This window comes from Vicugna pacos, chromosome 32 (assembly GCF_048564905.1).
Source record: "Vicugna pacos chromosome 32, VicPac4, whole genome shotgun sequence".
Classification (NCBI taxonomy): domain Eukaryota; kingdom Metazoa; phylum Chordata; class Mammalia; order Artiodactyla; family Camelidae; genus Vicugna; species Vicugna pacos.
In genome coordinates this window covers 16,171,585-16,197,323 of record NC_133018.1, presented here as the reverse complement: position 1 = coordinate 16,197,323, position 25,739 = coordinate 16,171,585, and the positions used below count along the sequence as shown (strand labels likewise).

At 49.0% G+C, this 25,739-nt stretch overlaps 1 protein-coding gene and 2 long non-coding RNA genes across 6 annotated transcripts; 1 reads left to right on the top strand and 2 right to left on the bottom strand.

Moving 5' to 3' along the window:
• Positions 1–1,019: 1,019 nt before the first annotated feature.
• MLEC (malectin) lies at positions 1,020–15,330 on the bottom strand. Of its 4 annotated transcripts, none has more exons than XM_072953637.1 (5): positions 15,224–15,330; positions 8,691–8,869; positions 7,952–8,128; positions 7,786–7,843; positions 1,020–6,624 (listed from the first exon to the last, which is right to left on the bottom strand). In XM_072953637.1, the coding sequence occupies exons 2-5, from the start codon at positions 8,853–8,855 to the stop codon at positions 6,395–6,397; spliced, it is 630 nt and encodes a 209-aa protein (XP_072809738.1). In that variant the 5' UTR covers positions 8,856–8,869; positions 15,224–15,330; the 3' UTR covers positions 1,020–6,394. The 4 variants fall into 4 exon arrangements, with proteins under 4 accessions (XP_072809738.1, XP_072809739.1, XP_015095188.2 ...); XM_072953638.1 differs by lacking the exon at positions 15,224–15,330 and adding an exon at positions 14,923–14,943; XM_015239702.3 differs by lacking the exon at positions 15,224–15,330 and adding an exon at positions 14,451–14,861.
• LOC140691022 (uncharacterized) lies at positions 15,084–17,471 on the top strand. Its single transcript, XR_012066472.1, has 2 exons — positions 15,084–16,780; positions 17,252–17,471. It is a non-coding gene; the product is annotated as an uncharacterized lncRNA (long non-coding RNA).
• Positions 17,472–22,006: 4,535 nt separating this feature from the next.
• On the bottom strand, positions 22,007–25,392 carry LOC140691025 (uncharacterized). Its single transcript, XR_012066477.1, has 3 exons — positions 25,143–25,392; positions 24,664–24,784; positions 22,007–22,093 (listed from the first exon to the last, which is right to left on the bottom strand). It is a non-coding gene; the product is annotated as an uncharacterized lncRNA (long non-coding RNA).
• Positions 25,393–25,739: the final 347 nt, after the last annotated feature.

Genomic DNA, 25,739 nt, shown 5'->3' with positions numbered 1-25,739 from the left:
GGCTCTGTGGGCCTCCTGGCTTATTTGGGCCCTGAGAACAGACTCCATCAACACTGGCTCCATTATTGGGGCTGAGCACTGAATTCTACCCTTCAAGGGTAACTGAGGGAGGGAGGGAGGAGGCCAAGCTCTCCCTCCCACTCCCCAAACCAGCAGCCTCCATTCCTGCTTGGAGAAATCCAGCAGTAGGCACTGGAGCCATGTCGCGTGGCATCAGAGGGGAATGGAAAGCAGTAGAGAGTAATGATTTAAGATCGAGTCCTGGCGTAAAAATCTCAGCTCTGCCTTTTGCTGGCTGTGTGGCCTTGGGCAAGTCACCTGGCCTCTTAAAGGCTAATACCAACTGGTCTATTGGAGATTAAACAGATAACAACTGTCAAAGTGCTTGACACTGTGCCTGGCCCATTTCAAAGGCTCAATAAGCGGTATCTGTCATTACTATTCTTGTAGCCTTAGAGAGAACGCGGGCTTTGCAGACAGACTGGGTTTGCACCTTGGGCTTGACCATTTACTGACTAGCTAAATGACTGAAGTTTTTGTTCCTCAGTTGTAAAATGTGACGGATGAATTATAGGGGGAAAAATCCTTCCTGCTCTTTCTGCCCCTTCCCTTGTCAACACTGACAACACACCAGAAAAGGAAAAAGCAGAGAAAACCGTCCCATGGCTTAGCCTGTCCACAAGCTATCGTGGAAGCTGAGGGGAAAACAGGAGGGGAGGCAGCTACGGGCTCTGTGTGCCTTGGAAGTGAGAGTCATGGCCTAGTGCTCCAGTGAAAGTGGAAACAAAATAACTGTTTATTTTCCCTTGAATGCGCTGCTGGGTGAAATGGCCAGGCAGCGTTTTACAGAACGTCATTCCCTTAACCAAACATCCCAGTGAAAAGAAAAGCAAGACACGTGGTTAAATGGACAAAAGCTCCCCAATTCATCAGAGAGAATCCTCAGGCAACCTCAGGGTCTCCCTTTTCCCACCCCATCACCTCCCCTCTTTGTGGTCAAACTCAATCCCGACACAGAGTGTCACTGCAAATTGTTTATTAAAACACAAAGCAATGGACAGTGAAAAACATCCTGATTTTGTAACTTTTTGGTGGGAGCAGGGTGGGGCATGGAAGGGGTAGGGACAGATGGAGACAGCCCAGAAGGAAAGACAGCTCGATCCACCCCTACGGCTTGCCCGGGCCAGCCAGGTTCAAAGCCCCTCAATCACGTCTCACTGTGTCACCGTAAATGCGCTGTGGCTACAGACATAGTAGTAAGGTTTGGCCTCTGCAGGGAGAGGGTGGGAACCTAGAGTAGCAGCTACAGGGGCTACCATGAACTTGACACTATTCTCCAGTACTTGGTACAGAATAGGGCAGCCAGGCCCAGTCTGGGGGGCGCGGGGCTTGCTGGTTTCCTGACAAGCCGGTTAGGCCAATAATGGCTGAAGGGGCCGCTGGTCTGAGCGTGGGAGAACTTGGTGGAAGGAAAATCCAAGGAGGGAACTAATCCAGGGTCAAATTTCTTTTCATTCCCTGGATCATGACACACCAGGGAAGAGAGGAGTCGAGCGCGCCTCATTCCTGGTTTGCTGCAACGCCGATCCCGCCAGCTCTCCCCTCCCGCCTGGCAACTCAGCCCTCCGTTCCCAACAGTTGTCCTTTGAAAGGGCGGAAAGCGCACTCCAGTTTGTTGTTGTTGTTCCTCGTACTGAAATAAAGCCCTGAAGCTCAAAATAGAGGTGAGAATGGAGTTCTGCTTCTCCCGGTGCTCCGTGCCCCCCTCTCAAAAGACTGCCTGGATGCGAGAGGTGCCAAGGCCTCTCTGCCAACTCCAACAGGCTCTACTGTTTCCCTGGCAGCCAGCACCATCCTGGCTCCTTGTTTTTATACTCAGGGGAGGGGGGACCCGTCCCAAGAGATCCAGCCTGCTCTCTTCCTGCCAACCCAGACAGTCCCCAGATCACCTGCCCGTATCAGAATGCGTTGGCCACCTAAAGCAGGCTAGGCACAGGCAGCTGGGCAAGGACAAACCCAATCAGCAGCAAGTCACCCGTGTCCAGAGAAGAAACCCGCCCTCGCCGGGCAGCTGACCCAGTAGTGCCAATCGAAGTCTTGTAACAAAATGAGGAAATCTCGCCCTCTTGCCTCAGGAGAGGTCTAAATACAGAGAGTCCTAGCTCAGACTGAAAGGGAAATTTTACTCTGATCTCTCCAAAGCTTGAACATTAAGGCTTCTTCGCAATTTCTTTAGAGCTTTTTGATCCCTAATTACATCTTTCCATAGAAGATAAGCAGCTTTCTTCTAAGGTTTCCGAACTGATCCTGGGTATTTCTGGTTCTACTTCTGCACCATCACTTAGCCTCCCCCTAGGCTCCTACCCCCAAGGCCACAGCAGAAGGAGGCCCAAAGCTCACCCTTGCTCCCACCTCAATCTTTTTTTTTTCTTTTTTTAAAACAGGAGCATCTGTTAATCTCTCACTCTAGAACGCTCACCTGCTCTCAAGAGTCCTTTTGGAGAGGCACGGAGGACAGTATTACACATTGCCACTTGATGCCATTTAAGGCTCCTCGAGGCAAGGAGATATTTGAATTAGGTCAGAGCTGGCCAGCCAAGGGGAGGGGGAGGAAGGGATGGGGAAGCAGCCCCACGGCAGGGACTATAAGACCCGCTGCCCAGACCTGAATCTGGAGGGAATGCCCACCCTGGCTCAGAGCAGGAGAGGAAAAGGCACTGTGCTGACCGGGTGGGTCCTTCCCCAACCCCCAGGGAGGGTCAAGAACTTGTGGATTCTCCCCCTGGGCTTCCCAAGATGAGCCGATTTCTAGGGAAAGGAATATGAGTGCTAGGAAAGGGAAAATACTGCTGCTGTTTTCTGAAGTTCAACTGAGATTCTAGAAGCCACGACCAGGCCTTCCCAGGAGAGGGTAGAGGCAGGGTAAGGACGAAGAGAAATTCCTTAAAACAGAAGCTTCTCCAAAAAGAAGTTAAATCATGATTCTAAAACTGGATTAAACAGTTCCCAGGCACAGAAAGGGGGAGGTAAACTTAACTCAAACTTCACTCCATCTGTTCAAAGCCTAAGTGACCTCTAATGTGATCCCCCAATTTCAGGCCAGTATTTCTTAGGCAAATAGTGGGAACAAGAAAACAAGGTCATGCTCTCAAACCAACAGGTGGATCTGTGGGCCTGTGGGCTCTGTGGTCCTCCTGCGAGTCTGACGCCACTGACACTTGAAGAGAACCATCTTTCAAGTCACCAGAACTCTAGGTTAACACTGAGCAGCTTCTCCGCAATGGTGGAGATTTTTCAGAAAAACGTATCTGGTTTAGGGGACGTGGGTCCCAATGACTATTTCCTGGCGTGTTTCTGTCAGCATGAGGGAAGCCCAGAAAAAGTCTGATCAGAGGCCAGCTGGTCTCCGAGCCAAGTTAAGGCTACATTGCAGACGCTCAGCCCAAGTCCGGCAGACACTTTGCCCGGTCCACCTGGAAAGTGAACCCAAGCCACGCTTCTGGCAAAAGGAGTTTCACCTTGGCTGTCTGTTCTTGGCTTGGTCTGTTGGGCTCAGGAGGATCTAAAAACCTAGGACAGAGCATGGATCCAGCAGAAGAGCCCAGGCCTCTCCTTCCCCACCCCTAATGTGCATCACTCATCACCTCCCCAACCCCAGTAAGACTCCCTTACAGCGCAGCCTCTCAGTCCTAGCACCGGCTCAAACAGACGTGGGGACAAACAGTGCAAAAAGCAAAAGATGAACAACAGAGTAATTTTTGACACACACAATACGAAAATAAAAATAAAGTGTACCCCATCCCACCCCTTTAACCTAAACTTCATGTACCTATATCATTGTGAAGGAACCAAAAAAAAAAAAAAAAAAAGCTTTCAAGTTCAGTATCACAAGCCAACTGTGACCAGCCCTGGGCAGCACTGGGAGCTGGGTGGGCTTGGCTCCAGGGGACTCTACCCCAGCCCCCACCATAATTCTTCCTGTTTCCTCACTTCCCCTTTAGTTTTTGAGCCATAGAAAGAGGTCCCTTCCTTCCGACACAACCAAAGAGGAAAGTGCCCATCCCTATCCCTGAACTCAGGGGGAGGGGGCGGACTTGGAAACAGAGGCAGAAGCAAAGCTGCTTGGCTTACAGTACCGTTAGGAAATGGCCCCAGGAGCCAGGGTTTCCTTCTGAGACTCTGAGTCACTGAGGGGATGGCTGAGGTGAGGAGGCGGGGACCCCACCCTCAGAGAGACCCAAGCAAACTAATGAGCAAGGCAAAGTGGAGGCAGTGAGTCCACCTTCCTCACCCTGTCCACTCTGCTGGCAGTGGCCTACAGCTTTGGGGAGCTGTGATGGAACAGGAATCGAAGCCACTGTCAGAAGCCCAATTAATAGGACGTCCACTGCCCCAGGCAGGTGGTCCCCAGGATCCAGGCCACAGCACGTCATCCTTTAACGCAGGGAGCTGTGTGAAGCACTCCAGGAGTGTTCCTCTGGTTACAGTTTCACGCTGCAGCCGTCCAGCTGCCTGACTCAATACCTGAATACTGAGGCCCAAAGTCACAGCCAAAATAAAGGAGAACAACTCAAAAGGACTAAATAATGACCTGGAGGAACTCATTAAGAACCGAAACCCAGGACATGAGCCTAAGAGCTATTTACTTTGTCACATAATGAGCAGTTCAAATATATGGAGTTCTTGGAAAACATATTTAAAAAGACAAAACTCAAAATCAAACACATTTCAAAAAGATGGGCCTGGCCTGAGACTCTGGGCTGCTCTGGCCCAAGCATAAGCTAATCCTTCCATCCACATAATTCCTTGTAGCTCAGTGGGGTCCTCCCTCATTGCTACCCTACTTGGGAAAAGGATGGCGGGGACCAGAAAGGAAGGGAACAAGGAAGCTTCATTTCCTGCAGAGATGTTCTCAGGGAATTCAAGACAGACACCGAGATGCTAAGGGTGGCTTCAGAGCTGCCAGAACTACGGCTGACTGGCAATCTTTCAGCCCTGTCACCCCAAGAACATGGCTGTGCCCTGGACAGGTAAATGAGAGGACCAGGGGGCACACCATTAAGGTCAGGGAGAGGCATCACTGGGCCAGATACAGACAGTCAGTCTAGCTCCTGGGGGCAGCTCTCTGCATAAACCAAAACCGGTTGGCTGTGATGCAGAGGGGCATGGGAATAAATGAACGTCAGATACTAGGTACTCTCAACAGTGGTCAGTCACTTAGTAGGGCTCAAGTCTCTGAGGTTGCTCTTAAGTTATGCTAACATAAGCCTTTTCTAATCCAAAGACTAGAAGAGACTTTTAAGGTCAAGTGTTCTGTTGCTGCAGGCTGGAAAGCATCCCTGTCCCCTGGCAGCAAGACCCTACGGAGGGGCCAGTAAAAGAACTGCTGGGTCAGTTCCTCCTGGCTGCTGGCTCAGAGATCCAGGGAGGGAGGTACCAGTAAGGTGAGGTGGTGGAGGGTAAGACATTCAAGCAGAGGGAACCCCAAATCCCCAAGTCTCCTTCCCTTCTTGGCAATAACTTAGCAGGATGGTTGAGTGAGAAAAGAGATTTCAACTGAGCCAGATTAAGACAAAAAGAAAAAAGAGAGAGAGAGAGAGGAAATCAAGTCCCCAACAGGCACTGAAATCAAAATGATCTGTTGCGGTAAGAAGTCAGAGGCAACTTGAGGACCTGACATAAACTAATTGTCTCGGATACCAGACAGTCCTCTCACTAGCACACGTCAGGGAGACGAGCAACGACAAAGCTCGACACTTAAGGTGGAACCATCGCTGGGTTAAAACCAGAAAGGCTTCCAAGTGAGGAGGCGCCTACTTTTCTTGTTTTTAATCCCCCTTCTGTCTTAAAATTTATCATACAAGTTACACACCTTTACACAAACACACACACACACTCCACTCTCAATCCCAGGACATCTGAAAACTTATCTGGACAAAACTTCAGAACACACCCAACTCCCAGCACTGGTCTTTGCGGGTAAGAAGATGACATTGCCCTGCTGTTAATTTCTAACCTAAAGAAAAGGAACCGTGTCTGCTCTGAGTCCAGAGTCCTTTCCACTGGGTGTACAGACAAGGACCCCTGACCAGGGAGGAGCCGGTCTACCCTACGTACCCTAGAGAGGAAGAGGCAGCAGGAGACTGCTACACAGAGAGCTAAGACCCGAGCAGGTCTGCAACCAGGCGGTGGATGAGGGCCACTCTCTCCTCACTCTGCCTCTTTTCATCTCCTTTAAGTGTGTGTGTGTGTGTGTGTGTGTGTGTGTGTGTTTATGTGTGTGTGTGTATGTCTTTGTCTGTTTTTGTTAATCACTGTGAAAAATACAGAAACCCAAAACGCGTTTGGTTTCTTTCCCACACCCCTCCACCCTGTTCAGGACGGTACTTTGTTCTCACAACCGGCAGAGGCAGAAGAGGGTTGGAATGAAGACTCCGAAGGCCACCAGGATGGGAAACATGAGGCTGCTGTTGTCCGAGGCGTAGGGGTTGGGCGTGCGTGGGCCCGACTGCACCCGGTTCTTGTTGGTCTGTCTTTTGAGATTAGACCCTTCGTCGTACTCCTCCTCCTCCTCCTCCTCCTCTTTCTTCTCCAGTCCTGGATGGGGCTGCAGCTTTGGTACATCTGACACATGACAGAGGACACTTTTTAAGCCAGAGACCCACAGCACTTACAGGAGACCCTTAAGAGCAGTAAATGAGCCACAATAAAGAGACCCTACAACCTAAGCAGGTCCCACAGGAAGGAGCAGAAACAGCCTCCCACTCAGAGAACGGCAGACTGCTGCAGACACGTGCCTTCTTTAGATTTAATGAAAACATAGCCAAAGCCCTGCACACTGAGAGGCTCACTGTCTCCCCTTCCTGTCCTACTTCAGAGCCCAGAGGGAATCAGATCGCACGAGGACAATGACCCGACACCCAGAACTTAACCTTTTCAAACCCCTTCTCCCCCCTCCCACAATCCCATGTTCCCTTCTGATCACACAGCAACCGAGGAAAAGCTGATCCATAGAGTTCCGGGTTCTCAGCACACACTGTCCCCTCCTGAGGGACTCGGGCTACAAATCAGTTTGGTGGCAAGACATCCTCTGGGATGTCACAACATCAGCGTGTGGGGGGACATCGAGACAACAGGATGAGAGCCTCAGTGTATCCAGGATGAGCTGGGGAAAGGCATGGAGGTGGGATGGGGGAGAAAAGTCACTAAGACATAAATAAGCTTTCTCTGCAAAAATCAGCCTGGGAAAGCTGGCAGCCAGGATCACCTCAACCATGAGAAGGAGAAATCCTCTAAGAACAGATCCCAAGGACAAGGGACAGTAATAAATGAACTTTTGCTCAGTGCAGCCCAGCAACACTGCATCCTCTCGGAGCATACCAAACACGCAAGGACCTTTCCTGTTGCCTTTTCCTCTTTCTGCCCCCAGGACGTAGATGTCAAAGAAACAGTACAAGGATAAGTTTCGGGCAATTCCAAAAGACTGCGAAGATCAGGGCACACCAATCGGCACCATTATTAATCCCAACTTACAGTGAGGTTAAAGCATTTGGGCCAAAACCAAACACTGATTAAAAGGCGACAGCAAGATGGGAACACAGATCTATCTCCAAAGCTAGCACCCCACTACCCTTCAATCCCCAGTCAACTGACTCTGCACTCCCCACAATCTGGCTTTAAGTATTAGGGTTTTCAAAACAGCAGCCAGCTAAATCATCCCCCAGGGGTTTCCTCAATCATGTCCTTCAGCCCACGTCAAAAAAGCAGATCAGAAACACAACTCACCGTCCACGGTCCCGGCCATGATGTAGAGAGCACAGACCTTGGGATTGTCGTAGTACCCCTAGGAGACAGGAACAGCGGTCAGCCCCACGTGGCAGCAAACACCCCACCCCCTGCACCCACACCTTCGAGCTCCTCCCCCGCTGCGAGGGCAGAGCAGCAGCTTCACCTTGACGAACTCGATGTAGAGCTTCCCGGTGAAGGTGGACACCTCCCCCTGGACGCTCAGCTTCCCCTTCCTGATGCTCATCGGGATGATTTCATCATGAGCTGTGCTGTGCCCCACGCGATCAAAGATATCCAAGTCCTTCACCACCACGTGGCCGTTCAGTCGCACATCAAATACCTTCCAAGAGAAGAAAGGGAGACAAGGTCAAAATCACCTACGTCACACTCCTTCAGCAGCTGGACATCATGGCCCTGCCCAGGCTTCAAGTTCAAAAGTAATTTAAGGAATGACAGGGCTGGATCTCTTCCAGGGCGGCTAGAGTCCTTTACCTGAGCCAAATCAAAGCCACTTTTTTTTCACTGTCACGGTCTCATACTGGCCTTAGGGAACAAAGAATACAAACAAAAAGTTCAACATGGATAGAAGGAAATTCACAGGGACAAGAAACCAACAGGGCTGAAAACAAGAACATGCTGACAAGGAGGGAGAGATTATAACCAAGAGAGCCTTAAGAGGATCAGTTAGTTGCCAAGAACGAGGATTCTGGCATTTCCTTCTGTCACCATCCCCAAGGCAAGTGCAGCCTTGTGAGTAAAGGGGCACCGCATCTTAGGGGGCAAAAGGAATCCAGCCTTTCCTCAAAGCTCCTCTGTTCCTCCCTTCTGGGGAAGCTCTCAGCGGAGGGCTATGGAAAAGTGGCAACGTCCGCTGGTTAAGCAGGGGTCCAAACAGGCCTCACCTTCTGCTGGGACTGTGCAAAGTAGACTTCGGCAAATTTCAACACCAGCACATAGTCCCCCTCCTCCTTGATGGGCACTTCGTAGCCAAAGGTCTCCTCGTTGTACCGCTCCGTTTGATACAGGATCTGGTCCTCGGGGTTGGAACGCAGGATTGGCAGTTTCATGCCATAGTCAGAGGCTGCGGACAAAAGACAAAGAGAAACCACATCAGAGGCAAAACACACAAAGAAGAGCAGAGACCCCAGAAACGCCAGAGGCATTTCCAGGGCAAAGCTAATAACCCTCCCCAGTGGAAGGGGCCCCACTGCACCTGGCTCCAAAGAGATCAGACACAAAGGCCAGAATCAGCCAGCCAACACCTAGGAAGAGGAAAATGAAAGAAACCAAACACTAATCACCCCAACAGCTCCTGTAACTCTCATGGTGGAACTTTTTGAAAGCACGTGAAACCGACTTCCCCTAACTACAACCAGAGTGCTGGGAAGGGAGCAAGTCTAACTCATTATGAGAACAAAGCACGGGGCTCCAGCTGCCGGCTCCCCAGTGAGGGAGAGCTGCACAGAAACCTCATAAAACAAGGGGGGCAGCCAGGAGCACTAGATTCAGTTCAAAGAGTGTTTTTTTCCTCATTCAGAAAAGCTCAGTCTAAATGAAAAACAGGATATCTGTTAGGAGAGTCTTTCTTCATTGTCTTTGCTACAAATAAGATACCAGCTTTAGTGGCTTTTTACCACCTTTTTTTCATTCAAAAAGTCCCGAGGCTGGTCAAAAGAAACATGCTCATAAAAAGAAGGATCTGATGCTCTTGAACTTCCTTTGGGTCCAAGCGCCTTACTTCCCACCCTCACAAAACTCAACCTCATCCAAGCTTTGAACATTCCTTGAGTCAAACCAAAAGGAGAAGTTTCCTACTGTGTCCCCAGCCCCTAACACAGTCCCTGACTCAAAAGGAGGCACCTGATGTGATTCGCTGAATGAACATATAGCAACAATGAAAGTGCGTGCAGCACAGTGACGCCTCACCGTCCTCTCCACAGGGCGGGAGCCAGCCTAGTGGGGAAGGGAAATGTGTCCCGGTCCTACTGGCACCTCTGGCTTGAGATGCCCAAGTCCAGAGGGAGCTACTCTACCCCTTTCAGACAGACTAGGAATGAAGCGGGGTAACAGCAAGAAGTTCTTACTTACTCGGGTGGCTATCAGAAGAGCCAAAAACCTCTACTGTGCACAACCTTAGTAGGAGACAGGTCTGCACGTGTTTTTCTTTCCCCCATATAACCAACTAAACCCAGGTCTTTCCTCAAATATAAGATTCCAGACTCCGGCCCCAGAGATGAGTACTCATGCTAGCTACTGCTCCATAAATCTACTTTCCAAACTGCAGACTTGGTAGTGATTCAGTACACGGGCCTCGTCTCTCCTCCACTTTGGAGGAGAAATCTTGGAATTCAGATTTCAAAGCCACCTTCCAATCACACACGGTGACTCTGAAGACATTTGACACCCAGTTTCTTCAAGAGATTTTTGAGAGCTGCCATCTGGGGAGCATTCTCCTCTGGAACTCCCGGGGAGGGGATCTCTCCTCTCCAAAGGAAGGCAAAAGAGTAACTAAAAGACTTAGTGATTAAGGTCAAGCGCTCAGAAAAATAAACAGAACTGTTAACAGTTCCTGTAAGTGAACAGGAGCCACGAGATTAGATGAACACATGAGACAATGAACAGGAAACTCATTGCACTTTTGTCTCCAGACTTTTCTTCTGCCTGTTTCTCCTCAAGATATCAAAGACGGGCAGCTGAGTAGGACTCAAAGGATGTGCTGCCAGCAGGCTTCCCGGGGCTCAGACCACTACACCGGGACACAAACCTAGACAGATTAAAGGACTGCTACCCGCTTTCCAACTGAGTTCCGAGAATCCCCTTCTTCCATGAGGACCGTGATCCTTACAGATCTGGAACGGGAACTAGACTTGCTCTTCAGATACACAGAAAACGTTGTGCATGTGTGGAGAATCTTTTTTGTTCCCCTCGCAGCGTGGAGAAAGTGAGAAACTGATGGTGATGCAATCCACGGCAGCCTCAGACACACAACTAAGAAAACTCATCCCTTTGAGCAAAAAGGACTTAACTTTGGAAGAGCCTCTCAGTGTTTTCCCTTTAGAGCCCAAGTGGCTTTCCCACGAGATATGCCACGTGCAAAGTGGAATCTGCCCAAGTCCCAGGAGAGACAATAGCAAAAAGGACTTTTTCTTCTGCCCTTAACCTTGATACAGTCACAGCTAACAGATTTCTCTAAGATACAGTGAAGTGTAGACAGTCGGCACATGACTGAAGTTGGCACAACAGAGCTCAGACTGTGGGGGGAGGGAAGAGGCCAAAGGGCTTATGCTACGTCCACTGCTTGTCTTATTCTGAACGATGGAGTCGCCAGGCTACCTGGAAAATCAGCCCAGGTGTGAGAGTGAGCGAGGCCTGGATTTGAATCCTGACCCTGCCACCTCTTATGCAATGCAGAGCAAGCTGTCTTCTCTACATTTTTCTCACCTGTAAAATGGGAATATCACCCACCTAAATGCTCCACGTGTGAACTTCTGCCCCTCGGAGGGCCTGCAAGTGAAGCCTACCCCTGACATGGCAGTTCAGGGAGAGAATTCTATACAAATCTCTTGGCCTTAAGCAAATCAGAGGCAGGACTCTCAGGCTATCTTTCAAGCTCTTATCTCCCCGAGGCCAAACCCTTTCCCAGCCCAAAGGAAAGGGTCTTCCTTAGGCCTCCGGAATTTGTCATCCAACAGACTCAGGCCCCTCACCAGCTTTCCTCCCCTTCAGAGCCCCATTCTGGCCTTTTAATTCCATGTGAAAGGTGATCAAGCAAAGAAAAAGGTAGGGGACACTTTAACCTACTCTGGACAGGAGAATTTTCAGACTCATGTCACTGATTTCTAAAGCAAAACAAGTTTTATGAAGAAGGCAAACAAGGCTCAGGGAGGTAAAGCCAGTTCTTCCAGGTCATACAGAGAACTAGCAGGCACCTTTCCTTTAGGACATCGCCTCCATGCTAAAATCAAGCCAAGTTCTATGCCCTCCGGCCAAATAACCAGGTCTTTCCCTCCTCAAGAGTCAAGAGGAACCCAGAAAGTGCAAGTTTAAAAGAACCTTGAATGTGCAACAGGCCAGAATTCCAAGCCGAGCGCTCCCGAGTCACTCTCTGTAATGGTGCTTCGGTCGGCTTCAGTCTGCCAAAGCACACAAGCAGAAAAGCCTTTCCCAGGCTGTCAGCATCTTCTATGAGCAAGAGTTATCCGCCAGGCAGAAATGAAATTCAATATAAACATTACGAAGTGCCTTTGAAAGCAAAAGCCCCTAGGTGCCTGGGGCCACTCAGCTGCGAGAACGCTGAACTACAAAGACGCTGCAGAGAAACAGCAAGTTCAAAAGCAGGCCAAACTCTTATCTGGATTAACTTGGCAATGACTACCTGAATTCATTCAGCATAAAAATGGACTTTCCTCGTGTGCTGGAAACAATATCGCGGGTATGTGGGAAAAGAAATAAAGGCATACAGCTCCTACTGCAATTAGTGTAAACAGCTGTAGGAGACGGGTCTCCAAACACCCGGCACACACCCTCATCCAGACAGCGCCAGGCAAGGGAAGGCAGCGTGAACAGCTGCACCCCGCTTGTGGCGCCGACTCCTTAGCACAGAAAAGAAACCAGAGAGCTGCCTTCTGAGAGAGGAAGATTAATCCCTCCTCAGCCCCAGAACTAATGCCAGCAAAACGCTCCTCTCGGGAGCCCGCTGAGTGCAGTGTTGGAACTGGCTGGTCCGAGCTTCAACCACCTCCAAGCAGTAAACCACCTTCCCTTCCCCAACCATGCATAAATACTGCTACAATGTATACCCAAAGGGACCGCCAGGGCAGAGCAGGGAACCCCCCGTTTACAGAGTGCCAGGGTCCCACACGGGACTCCGGCACACGTGAGCTTTGGTCATTTGATAAGTTGCTAAACTCTTGGGAAGGAACTGCCACCATGAGCCAATAACCTGAGGACAGAGAGCCTGGCTGACTGCTGACCAGGCCAAGAAGGAGAAGAAGAAAACAAAATCAAACCCACCAGCACCAGCAAATTAAAACAGGATTTCTGAATACGGAGAGCAGCTAGGGACTAAACCTGCGTGGTCTTAGCTCCCTCCCCTGCACAATGGACCTCGCAGGAGAATGTAACCTCCGTAAGCCTGGTATCTGTTAAGTGGAAGGAACCATCTGCATTGTCTCACCACAGCTATCTCAAGATGCAAAGTCCACAAACGGTCTCTAATTTCCTCAAGGGCTCCTTCCTCCCCGTCCACACCCCTGAAGAAAGAGGAAGGGTCCAGGATGGAGATAACAGCAATGTTCTCCTTCTATTAAGTCTGGCTTTGGCTGCTGTTCCAGTTGCTAAAGACCAGGGCCCTGACTCAGCTGAACCCAGGCTACTGAGACCTACATGCCAGCACTAAATAAATACCAGCTCTAAACTAAAGACAAACTTGGGGCTTTAGAAAACAGTCCTGTGTCCCAACACCCTCACATGGTTGGAAGCAATAAACTCCCTAATATAACAAACTCCAGAATGCTGCAATTAATTTGGAAGAACTAAGTTAAACCCTTTAGGAAAGGCAAGAGCCAAATCTGGGCATCGTGGAAAAAAAGAGTGAAAGAAGTCTGCTTCCCAGTTTTCTGGAGATGGCGTGTTGCCAATTTGGCAGCCTCTGAACCCAAGATATAGCATACATCTCCTTCCAACACATGAAGCAAGGAACTTCCTTCTTAAACCTATTTTCCAAACCTACTGACAGAAGAAACAGAGTCAAGGGCAGATTTTCCCAAACAGTGGTCTGCAGATGACCTCCATCAGAGGGCCCTGGTGCAGAAACCTGGCTTTAATCTACAGGACTGGAATATGCATTTTTAACCAGCTTCCCTGGCAATTCGTACACTAACTTTGAGAACCAGCCAGCTCAGTAAAAACTCCTGTTGCTCAATCAGTTAAGCCAAAGTCATTTTTCCCATCAGTTGGAATCACACCTCTCAGAGGCACTTAGGCTAGGTTCTCGGCACTTGCAGACAGAATAATCCAATCTTACACTGGCTGACCCAGTTGACACACCACCAGTCCCATGTGCAGTATAGTTCTGATATAACCACCCTCTGGGGAGGCCTGCAGCTTCTACTTTAAAGCACACAAATTCCTCCCTCCAAAGTGGGGCGGGGGAGGAGGTTACAACCAAACTTTCCTGGCCCATCCTCTTTGAAGATTCCTTTCTATTCTGGCTAAGAATCAAGTCCTGCTCTTGCAGAAGGGGTATGGAAAGCGGCCGATTTCTAGATCGGCAGGAATCTACCAGGAACAGACTTGATAGGAGAGCAGAATCACCGGGCCAGGGACACCGATAACCTAAAAACCGTGAGGCCTTGAGGTGGCAATAGGCCGCCCGTGTCTTTACTTTCCCAGCTCGGGTGGAGGTGAGGGCTTAAAAAAACGCAGGATGCGAAGTCCAAATACAACTTCTGGTCAATTCTCTGCCTCGATGGCTCCTGGTAGCTTCGAGCCTGTGCCAGGCTCTGGGCTCTGATCGGGTCCCCAAAGGAACTGTAGAGAGAAACTTCGCTCCAGAGACAGAGCCCCAGGGTCGAGGAAGGGGCTCGGGGCCCGCAGACCTCGGCGCGCTGCGCCTAACACTGAAGGCCCAGGATCCCGCGGCTCAGCCGAGGGGCTCTCACCTCGACCCACCCGGCCTTCCAAAGGGTCCTTGCGGAAGTGGATCCCGTGCACGTCCACATGCGCCTCCCCGCCCGCGTTGACGGCCCAAATCACGCTCTCGGGCAGCCCGGCCCCCGCCAAGCCGACCACGCCGAGCCCCGGTCCCCGGAGCGCCGGCAGCAGTAGTAGCGGCAGCAGCAGTCGCAGAAGCGCCAAGGCGGCTCCCTCCACCGCCCGGGAGCCCAGCATGGCGGCCACCACCGCGGGGGCAGCCTCCGCCAAGTCTCGTCTTCAGCCTGCCGCCAGGCCGCCCCGGACTCAGAAAAACAGCGCCACGGGCCGCTGTGCTTCAGCCGCCGGGGACATGTCGCTCCCAAGCCTCCTTCTCAGCCACGGGTGCCGCCTCCCACCTCAGGAACAACCTACCCTACCGCCCAGCCCCCGGTCACAACCCTGTAGCCAATCAGCGCCCGGCCCTCATTAATTACCCACCACCTCGCCGGGAGGCGCCCTCCCACTGGCTGCCAGGCGCGGGAAGGGGCGTGGCCACACTCAGGCGCCGGCCCAACCATCAGGCACAAGAGGGAGCGCGCGCAGAGGTTTGGAGTTCGGTTGAAGCGGCGGTTTGATGCGGAAGTGGCGGAGTGCAGCACCCAAGCGGCCCCGGAATCCCGCAGATGAATAGGAAAGGTGGCCTAGGGGGGAAGGTTTAGGGTAGGGCGCACAGACACGTCGCCAATACTTCCGGTGCTCCAGATTTGGGGGACTGAATAGGCTCGAGAGGGGGCGTTACCTATTTTCCTGCCCTCCTCTTCTTTTCTCAGGGAGAGGTATAAGCATAAGCTCTAGTAAGAGAAGCAGTGAACACTCTTCCGACCTGAGACTCAGTCTTTTTCCCTGCATTAGGCAGAAAACCCATCTCCCCTAGAGAGGCCACGTGCACAGGTTCTCAAGGCAAGGGTCCCACTAGGGCAAGATCCCGCCCCCACCCCTTAGCGGACTCGGGGCTCGTGGTAGCGTCCAGACGGCCGCCCAATCAGAAGGCTCCAACGCAGCGGAAACGCGTGGCCTTGATGGGGAGGGGCTCCAGGCTACTCGTGTCTCCATGGCAACAGCCTCCGGCCAGCCCCAGCTATGAAGGGGCGGGGCCGTGGCTTCCCCAGCCCTGGCAAAATGGGTCGAGGGCGGTGCCCAGTCTGGAGGTCCAGGCTTTCCCACACAGGCTTGACCCTAGCTCCCTCCTTGCTCTTTGGCAGTTCACCCAGCGCTGTCCTATTTTGGCGATCCCTGCGCTATGGTCGCTGTTCGTACTCACACCTCTCAGGTGGAGCAACTGAGACCCAGAGAGGGGCTGAGCGTGGCCCAAAGGATCAAGCCGCAAGTTTAGGGCAGAGCCAGACAAAAATCTAAACCTTACCACTAGGGTTGTCAGATTTTGCAGCTAAAATACAGGAAGCCCAGTTAAATTTGAATTTCAAATAAATGGGATATACTTACACTAAAAATAGTTCATTGCTTGTCTAAAATTCAAATTTAACTGAGCCTCTTGCATTTTATCTGACAACTCTACCTACTACCTGCTAGGCAATGAGTGTTGTGCAGCAGTGAACAAAAACACACCCAGGGTCTCACACGAGAATCACAGCCCCACGACTCAATTATGTAGTTAGAACAATGATGAGGTCGCTAAAGGAACAAAGTGGGGTACCGATACAGAGTATAGGTTGGGGGGTTAAATGCACCTGAATTCCTTCCCCAGCCCCCAAGAGCAGATCCCACAGAGGTAACCTGGAGTCTCACTTTTTCCCCCTATTTTGCAAGGATCTGGACCTGCTTCCTCCCACAGACATGTTTTCCCTCCCAAGGCCACTTTGGGGCCCTGCCCTGGGGTGTCTAATCCTCCTCTCCTCTGAAAATTGCCATCTTTGGAGGAACCTGGCAAGTCAGAGCTCAAAGAGCCCTCAGAGCAGGGGCGTGGTGCATTGGGGAACACAGGCACAAACAGGTAATGGGGGGCTTCCTCCCTCCCAGGCAGTGGACCTGCAGAGTCCACATTCTGGCCATATACTACATGGCCTCCGGGACCCCATGTTTATTTTATCCTCAAAGCAGTCTAGTCCAGGAGAAACTATTACAAAACAATTAAACTTTTGAAGAGGACTCAAAAAGCCTAACCTTAAGCCTTCTCTCAGTCCCCCAGATCCTTGGTCACCCCAGAAGGTGAAGAAGATACTTGGCTGGTCCCTCCCCCTGGACACTAGGCTCTTCAGATTACATTCCTGGCTAGGCTATAGAGGAGCCTGGCACCATTTTTGAGATTCGGATGCTTGTGGATCAGGCTACCTCTTAGGTAAAACAAAAGTTCTGAGGCTCTGGAGGCAGGATGAGTGTGGAATCTGAGTTTAACTGCCTAGGTTCCAAGCCTGGCTCCACCGTTCCATCACCATATGGCCTTGGGCAACCCCTCTGTATTTCAGTTTTCTCAGCTGTGGAAGACATAATAATAGCTCCTACTTCAAAGGGTAGATTTGAGAATTAGAGAAGGTAATGCAACCATTTGACTCAGCAATTTCAGTCCATTTTGTAACAGAAAAGAACAAATCTGACTCCATATAAGATCTGTTTCTTTGGCTTTAACCCTGTGCCCTGTTTTCTAGTCTTAGTCTTGCTAGCTCTGCACCTTTTGTAAAAAAATGTTGCCTTTAGCCTGAAATATACAGGAGAGCCTATTCTCAAGGTTCTGGCCTTTAAGGATATTAACACTTCTGCATTTATATAAAGATGACAAGTTGCAGAATAAAAATAACATTTGTTTTGTTAGAGGTTTTACAGGGGCACCATGACCTGACCCACGTGGACAGCTACAAGAACAAAGAATTCCTACAGCAAGAAGTTTGCAACAACCAACCACACCCCCTCCCCTTTTTAGTACACAAGGAGCCTGAATTCTGACTTGAGGAAGATGGTTCTCCAAGACATGAGTCTGCCATCTTCTCGGTCTGCAGGCTTTCCAAATAAAGTTGCTATTCCTTGCCCCAACACCTCGTCTCCTGATTTATTGGCCTGTGGTGCAGTGAGCAGAATGAGTTTGGACTTGGCAACAATTTCATCCAAGAGAAGTAAAATCATGTTCACACAAACACTTGTGCATGAAGGTTCGTGGCAACATTATTCATAATGGCCAAAAAGCGGAAGCAACCCAAATGTCCAACAACTAGTGAATGGATTTTAAAATGTTACGGTGTATCTATCCAACAGACTATTCAGCCAGAAAAAGGAATGAAGTACTGCTCCGTGCTACAACATGGATGAACCTTGAAAACATTATGCTGAGTGAAAGAAGCCAGACAGAAGGCCACAAGGTGTATTACTGCATTTATAGAAAATGTCCAGAAGAGGCAAATTTGTAGAGACAGAAAGTAGATTAGTGGTTGCCTGGGACTGGGGGAGCAAGAAGATTGAAGGATGATAACTAAAAGGTGTGGGGTGTCCTTCTGGGGATAATGAAAAATATCTCACATCGATGGTGGTAGGGTTGCACAACACTGGGAATATACTAAAACCCGTTTAATTGTACATGTTAAAAGGGTGAGTTGTATGGTGTGTGAATTATATCTAAATAAAACTGTTACCAAAGAGAAGAAGGAGGAGGAGGCAGAAGAGGAAAGGGAGGAGGAGGAAGCAAAAGAGGAGGAGGGGGAGGAGGAGGAAGGAAGGGAAGAGGGAGGGGGAGGAGGGGGAGAAGAGGAGGAGGTGATGTACATTCGAACAGATTCTATATTAGAATAGGCAACTACTCAACCAGTTATCCTGGAATGGAAGGGTCCCTGATTCTTGCTTTTTACAGCTTGTACCTTCACCCTGCACTGTGAAAGGCTGCCAGAGTTAGGCCTTTTTTGGAAAGCCCAGAACTTGTGATAAATATAATCACTGACATTGCAGCCTCCTCAGACTCCTTGCTGTGCAAGGGTACCCTGTGCCCCTTGGGGGTGATGATCACTTCTGGAGAGTGGTACCCCATTATCCTGGGGCTAGTGAAATTGGTGGTACCATTTAACAAGAGATTTCCTAACAGAAATTGGACCCCTCAATTCACCCAGCTCTTTCTCTTGTCTTATCTCATGAGATTCTTGCACTATATAAAAGGCCCATAACTTACTATCCCCACATGTAACTGAGGAAACGAGCCCACAGGGATAGGGGCTGGCAGTTTTCAAATGGGAGGCATTCTTCCTGCAAGTAGAAGTTAGTGCCTACAAAATGGGGTCTCATCAGAGAGAGTCTGGCTCAGGGGCAGTCTCCTGGGGGGCAAGAGGGGACTGAGGTGGGGGGAGTCAAGTTTCTAGGAGCTGAGGGGATATTAGGGGTGGGACTTAGGGCTGGGATGGGGGTGAGGGCAGGAAACAAAAGGGCTGGGTCCCAGCTGCCAAGCCAGACTGGAGGGCCTGACCCCAAGGCAGGATTACATCCAAAGTTGCTGACCTAGAAGAGTTCCCAAATAGCCCCAGGCCTGCTCCCGGGGCTGGCGGTCCACAGGCAGGGAGTATGAGCTCTAGGAAAGCTGAGAAGAGTGTCAGCTCCCTGGGCACCAAGCCCAGGCCATTTCTCTCCAGACAATGACAACTTGGGACTCCGGCCTCCAGTGGCTCCTGCCTGCTGTGGAAGGTCAGCCCCATCTGAGAGCCTGAGGACCCTAGAGTGGCTGCATTCCTGCTTCTTCAGCCGGGCTGGTTTTCTCCAAAAATTGCTTCAAATCTGTGGAGGAGCAGAAACTCATTCATCGCTGGTGGGAATGGTCAGCCACTTTGGAAAACAGTTTGGTAGCTTCTTACAAAACTCAATATGTTCTTACCGTGAGGTCCAGCAACTGAACTCCGGGGTATTTATCCAAAGGAGTAGAACATGCATATCCACACAAAAACCCACACACAGATGTTTAGAGCAGTTGTATTTGTAATTGCCAAAACTTGGAGGCAACCAAGTTGCCCTTCGGTAGGTAAATGAATAAATAAACTATGGTACAACCGACAATGGAATATTATAGTATTATTCAGTGCTAAAAAAGAAATAAGCTATCAAACTACGGAAAGACATTGAAGAACCTTAAATGCATGTTACTAAGTGAAAGAAGCCAATCTGAAAAGGCTATCACTGTATGATTCCAACTGTGTGACACCCTGGTAACAGCAAAACTATGGAGACACTAAGACCAATGGTTGCCAGGGGTTATGGGAGGAGGGAGGAATGAATAAGCAGAGCACAGAGAATTTTTAGGGCAATGAAACTATTCTGTATGATACTGTAATGACAGGTCCATGTCATTAGACATTCGCTCAAATCCATAGAACGTACAACACTAAGAATGAACCTTAACGTAAACTGGACTCTAGGTGACAATGACATGTCAATGTAGATTCATCAGCTGTACCACTCTGATGGGGGATGTTGATGGAGGCGGTAGTTGTGCAGGGGGAGGTGGCGGTAATATAAGAACTCTATGTACTTTCCACTCAGTTTTCCTGTGAACCTAACACTGCTCTAAAATATAACGTCTATCTTAAAAAATTAACTTCAGTCCCTCCAGAACCCTCTTAGGATGGAGCAGCTGCCCTCCATGGAGTGGGAGGAATGGAGATGTGAGGGTCAGACAGAACTGAGTTCAGTCCCTTTCTCAATGACCTCCCAACTGTCACTCCTTTTCTTGCTAATTGCTTCTCTCCTAAAATGCAAATAAGATCATCTGTCTCCCGGATGTTGTAAGGATTAAAGGAGATAGTTTAAAAACGGACATAAATTATTTTTTCTCTGTTTGTGGGAGAAGGATTCATGTTTTATGGAAAAGTCAGAAGAGAATTTTACAAGGATAAAATTCACCATAATTCCATCCCAAACTGGAGTCAGGCATAAACTCAGACCCTGAGGGAGAAGATTCTCAATAACCACTGGTTTCCAGCCATTTGATTCTCACAATCACCTTTAGAAGTTGGGAATAGAGAGTGTCTCCATTTTGCAGATAAAGCACTGAAGTTCAGAGGGTTAAGTGAATTGCCTACACAATAAGGAGCCAAAACCTGTGGCTTTTTTTGGCTTCTAATCTACGATGTTTCCTCTGAGCCAGGGTACCTATCAAACACAGCTTGGTGCACATCCCAGCTCTACCATTAATCACTGTGTGACTTTGGGTAAACGAATTTACCTCCCTGAGCCTCAGTTTCCTTATCTGTGAAATGGAGAGAATAACTGTACATCCTTTGTAGGATTGTAAGAAGTAAAAAGACACATTTTAAACAAGGAAAAGAAAACAGATATATTTGAAGAGCTAGCATCATGGGACCTCGGAGCCTAGAGCTAAGTGCTCAATAAATATTAGTCGTGGGCGTGTGGAGGCATAAAGCCCAGATTCAAAGCCTAGCTATACTTCTTAGAGCTGAGCAGCCTTGGGAAAGTCATTTCTTCTCTTTGGGCCTCAGTTTCCTCAGCTGTAAAATGGACCCACCATGTAAGGGTGTTGGGAGCCTTTAACAGATGCACAGTAGTTATTCAATGCACAGTGGTTACTAATCACATAAGAAGAAATAATTATAACATGTAACTCTGGTAATTTGGTAAATAGAGAAGGCCTTGGTGAAATCCTCAGGCTAAAGATTTGGGAAGAATCTTCCATCCCAGGGAGCAAAAAGCCAAAGGGTACCAGAGTTCAAAAGCAGAAAATGGAGCAGCTCTTTGGAAGCCCCTGGGGGCAATTTCACCTTGAACCACAAAACTAAAAAGGGGTGTGTCTTCCTGTACGGATAAGGATCAGAAGAACAAAGCATGCTATTAATTAAGTCTTGCCTATTTTAAGTTTATGGAATATTTTTCCCCTTTAAAGATAAGCTCACAATAAAAGTTCAAAAGGTAAACACCCAGAGGGGGCTGAGGCCAGCCCTGCCTTCTGCTCAGCCCACCCAGCCAGCGCTTGGTCTTAGAGGTGGGTGGTCTGGTCCCAAAGCCAAGTTTCCTTGCCCAGGGCCTCTAGTAATTAGACAGCAGGGGGACCAGAGCCACCCAGAGAGGTAGGGAACCAGCCCACAGTGTCTCCTGGTCCTGGCCCCAAGTAGGCAACTTGAACCAAGAGAAACCTGGCCGGGTCTCCAACTTCACAGGAGGGAGAATGGACTTGGCTTTTCTTCGCTTCCCCCAGGAGGATATGAGTCACAGGGAAGAAGCCAGCCAGGCCTGGGACGAGGACAGAAAAAGCAAGTGCCTTCCCATCTGGGTGGCCTTGGATAAGTCACTTCCTTTGCATGCTTCAGCTTCCTCACCTGCAAATGAGGTGGTGAGAAACTTCAGCCTCCCAGGGTTGGGATGAGAATTATATAAAGCAAACTTCCGAGACGGCCTTACCTGGCCATCGTCAGCACTTCTTATGCATTAGATGTTTATCACCTCCCAGACTCTTCTTGCGTTAAGAACACAAGTTTTTGGAGTTGGGAACACCAGGGGCAATCTTGGCAAGTCACATCCCTTCTCTGAGTCCCAGTTTCCTCAACTGTAAAATGGGGCAGTTGTGTGGACGGAATGAGATGATGAATGAAAAGGGCTTAACACGTACAACAATACCGCATCAGTAAACAAAGAATCTGCTGTTTCTTTTCTACTCTCTTCCGCAGAGCTGGACAAACTAGGGAAGCAAGAAGAGATACGACAGTCAGCGCTTGCACATTGGGTTGTGAATAGCCAGTTGACTCATCAGCTGTCCCTTTAGACTAGAACTTTCCACCATGATGGAAACGTATCAAATCTGCTCCATCTAGTAAAATAGCAGCTACCAGCCACTTGTGAAATGTGTCTGGTACAACTAGGGACCTCAATTTTTACTGAATTTTAATTAATTTTTTTTTAATTTGTAATTTCAGTTCCTATTTTTTAAAATTTATTTCAGTGGAGGTACTGGGGATTGAAGAGGACCTCGTGCATGCTGAGCATGCACTCTACCACTGAGTTACATTCCCCCCTTCTGGAATTTTACTTAATTTAAATAGCCACATGTAGCTAGTGGCTACCATATTACAGATGAGAAAACTGAAGCTTCAGCAACTGGCTAAAGGTCCCAGAGATTGTTAATGACTGATCATCAAAGACTCGACAGGTCTGCTCAAATCCCAGTCCTTTATCTGTTTTCCCATTCCATGGCACAGCCTGTGACTTTGAGGCCCTGTAGCACAAGGAAATGGCACCCCAAAATCCAGCATTGAAGTGGAGTGAGACCTAAGGTCAGAAAATCACTAGGAACAGGGCCTGGAGCCTTTCCTGCACTGGCGGGCAGTGGTCACAGATGGCCACCTCCCTCTGTACCCCAGGCTCCCGTCCACCAGACAAGTATTTATTGAGCGTGCGGTTCACACTGGCCAGGGCAAAGGGTTCAGGAGACACAGCAGAGAACAAGTCAGACAAGATGCCTGCATTTATGCCACTTACGAACAGTCAGGGAAGACAGTTGACAGAGAAGTGAATAATATATATATTTATATATTCGTGAACTTTGTTCATTCCTTCAACAAATAATTGCTGAATACCTTCTAGACACCGAAGTACTCCAATGACCCAAGGTAGACATGGTCTCTGCCAACATGGAACTTACAATCTTCTGAGGGGCAAGGGGCGTCAAACAGTAAAACCAAAAACAGATTGTAATAGATTATAATAAATACGATATGCCAGGCCAGAAATGTCATATATGCTCTAAAGAATGTAAATGAGATATGACAGTGGCTTCTTTCCTTCCTTCAATAGGGAAGTCAAGGAAACATTTAAGCCCAGCTCCAGCAAATAAGAAGGATCCAGCTATTCAATGAATGCAGGGAAAAGCATTCCAGGCAGAGGGAACAACATGCATGAAGGCCCTGAGTTAGGCCCTCTATTCTGTATTATGCTCAGATTATTTCTACACAAGCACCATCCCATATGTGTAATTATCACTAACAATGGATAACAAAGCTCAAAGAGGAAGAAGGACTCCCTTAACACATATATCCCTTAACTTCCTTACGTGGCCCAAATGGAGTTAGAAAGCAGGTTCATGTAACCACCGAAGCCCATGCCTTGATCATAATACTTAGCCCCTTTGTCCTCATTCTAGGAAAGACAGACATCAGCAAGAGAACGAGAGCAGGTGGCAGGCACCTCCAGAGGGATGAAGGGATATTCTGGCCTCGCAGCCTAAGCCACAGGCACAGCCAACAGCGTCAGGGCCACTTTGCAGGACCATACTGTGCAGACGATCACTCCCTGGTCATAGAGCCAGATCCCAGATTTAAGCTGTGATTATCTTGTCACTGTCAATGAGAGGTTCAGCCACTGCTATTAAAGAATGCCAAGGCTGGCTCCCCCTTCCCCTTTCCATGAGAGGGGATCACGAAAGCAGGAGGAGGACACATGGGAAAGAGGGATAAGGAATGGGGAAAAAACAATGCAATCGTAAGAATAATAGCAAAAACTTGTATATGCTTACTGTGTGCCAGGCACTGTTCCAAGGGTTTCAAGTACCAGCTTGTTTAATCTTCAAAACAACCCTGTAACATCATCCCCATTTTACAGATGTGGAAACTAAGACCTAGAGGGTGTTATAAATTTATCTAAGATGACACTGCTTATAAAGTGGCAGAGGTGAGATTTGAAACCAGGTGGCTGGCTCCTGAGCTCACAGTTAAAAGAAAAAAACAAACCTCTCTTTATTGTAAAACAAGACAAACAGAAAAACACACAGAACAAATGTACGACTTGGTGAGAGGCAAACACGCTTGTAATGATCACGTGAGTAGGTCAAGAAATAGAACTTTAAGCTGACACAGCATTGTAAGTCAACTGTAAAAAATAAAATAAAATAAAAGGCAGGTTGAACAAGTGATTGAAGCGTGAGGAAAAAGGAAAGAAATAGAGCTCTGTCCGACTCCCCAAAAGTCCCTCTCTGTGCCCTTCCAATCACAGCTGCCCCTCCCTCTGTCTAAAAGCAACCACTGTTCAGACTTTTATAGGACTAATTTCTTGGTGTTTCTTTAGGGGTTTTTTCACTCAAGTGCACGTCCCTAGACACTGTCATTCACTCAGGCCCAGTTTTTTAAAAGCATGATAACTTTCAATCTACAAGTCTTCTCCACCCCTTTCTTTTTCTTGTAATCTATCTGTTGAAGAACTTGAGCCCTTTGACCTGTGAAGTTTCTCAGTCTGGGATTTTACTGATGGAATACTCACAGGATGGATGGAATCTCTGTCCTCTGTCCTCTAAACGTCCTCCCAATTGCCCGCTGGATCCAGAGGCGTGGTCAGACTCAGGGTTTTCTCCTTTTGGCCAAACCTCGAGGGGTGTGTTCTTCTATCAAGGACACAGAATGTCTGTTTTTCACTTTTGATCAGAGCCAGGTTCTCAGCTACATTCCTATAGAGATGCTTCCTGGCTGCCCTCAGCTGCCTCCATCTGCCATATGATTTGCTCCTGTCTCCAAAGGTGAGCCTTTTATATAGTCACCAAAATTTCTGTTGCCCGTGGGCCCAGCTCACACTGGAAGGCAGCCCCTCAGAAGTCCCACCTGAGCCTCTCCACCCTCCGAGGTCTGCGGTGTGGTCGGGCCTTGCCTCTCTGACCAGCATCATCTCTGCTCCTCCCTCCAGCCCAGCACACCAGGCAAGTTCCTTTCTGCTTAGTTTCCCAAAAGAGCCACATTCTCCTTTACCTCCTGGCCTTTGCTTCTCCTGTTCCCTCAACCAGAAACCCTCTTCCCCTCACTTCCTCTGACTAAGCACGGCTGATCTTTCAGGTCTTAGCAAATCTGTCCCTTCCACCCCACCCCCACCCCACCAGATTGGGCGGGTGCCTTTTAGTACTGAGGCGGGAAGCCCCATAAAAAGACCGGCAGAACCCCTAGGCAGGGCCGCTGCTCTCCTCCCAGCACCGTCGGGTTCCCTGGCCGGGAAGCTCTATCTCACTTTCTGCCTCTAAAGCGGCTAACTTACACCTAAAATTCTATTGGTTCCCTGAGCTCATTTCTGATTGGTTATTTCCTTCACTCCTAATTGGGTATTACTCTCACTTCTGATTGGTCCCTGTGTAGCACTTCATTTGCATGGAGCTCACTCCTGATTGGTTATTTCTCTCACTCCTGATTGGTCTATTTCTACAAAGCTTGTTCCTGGTTGGTCAACTTCTGTTATACTTTATTTGCATATGATGTTGCAAAGTGTAAAACTGGCAGCCTATAAAAAGAGCTTGAAGCGTTAACTCCCCTGGGCGAGCTGACGTAATAAACATGAGTTCTCCTACTCTGCGAGTG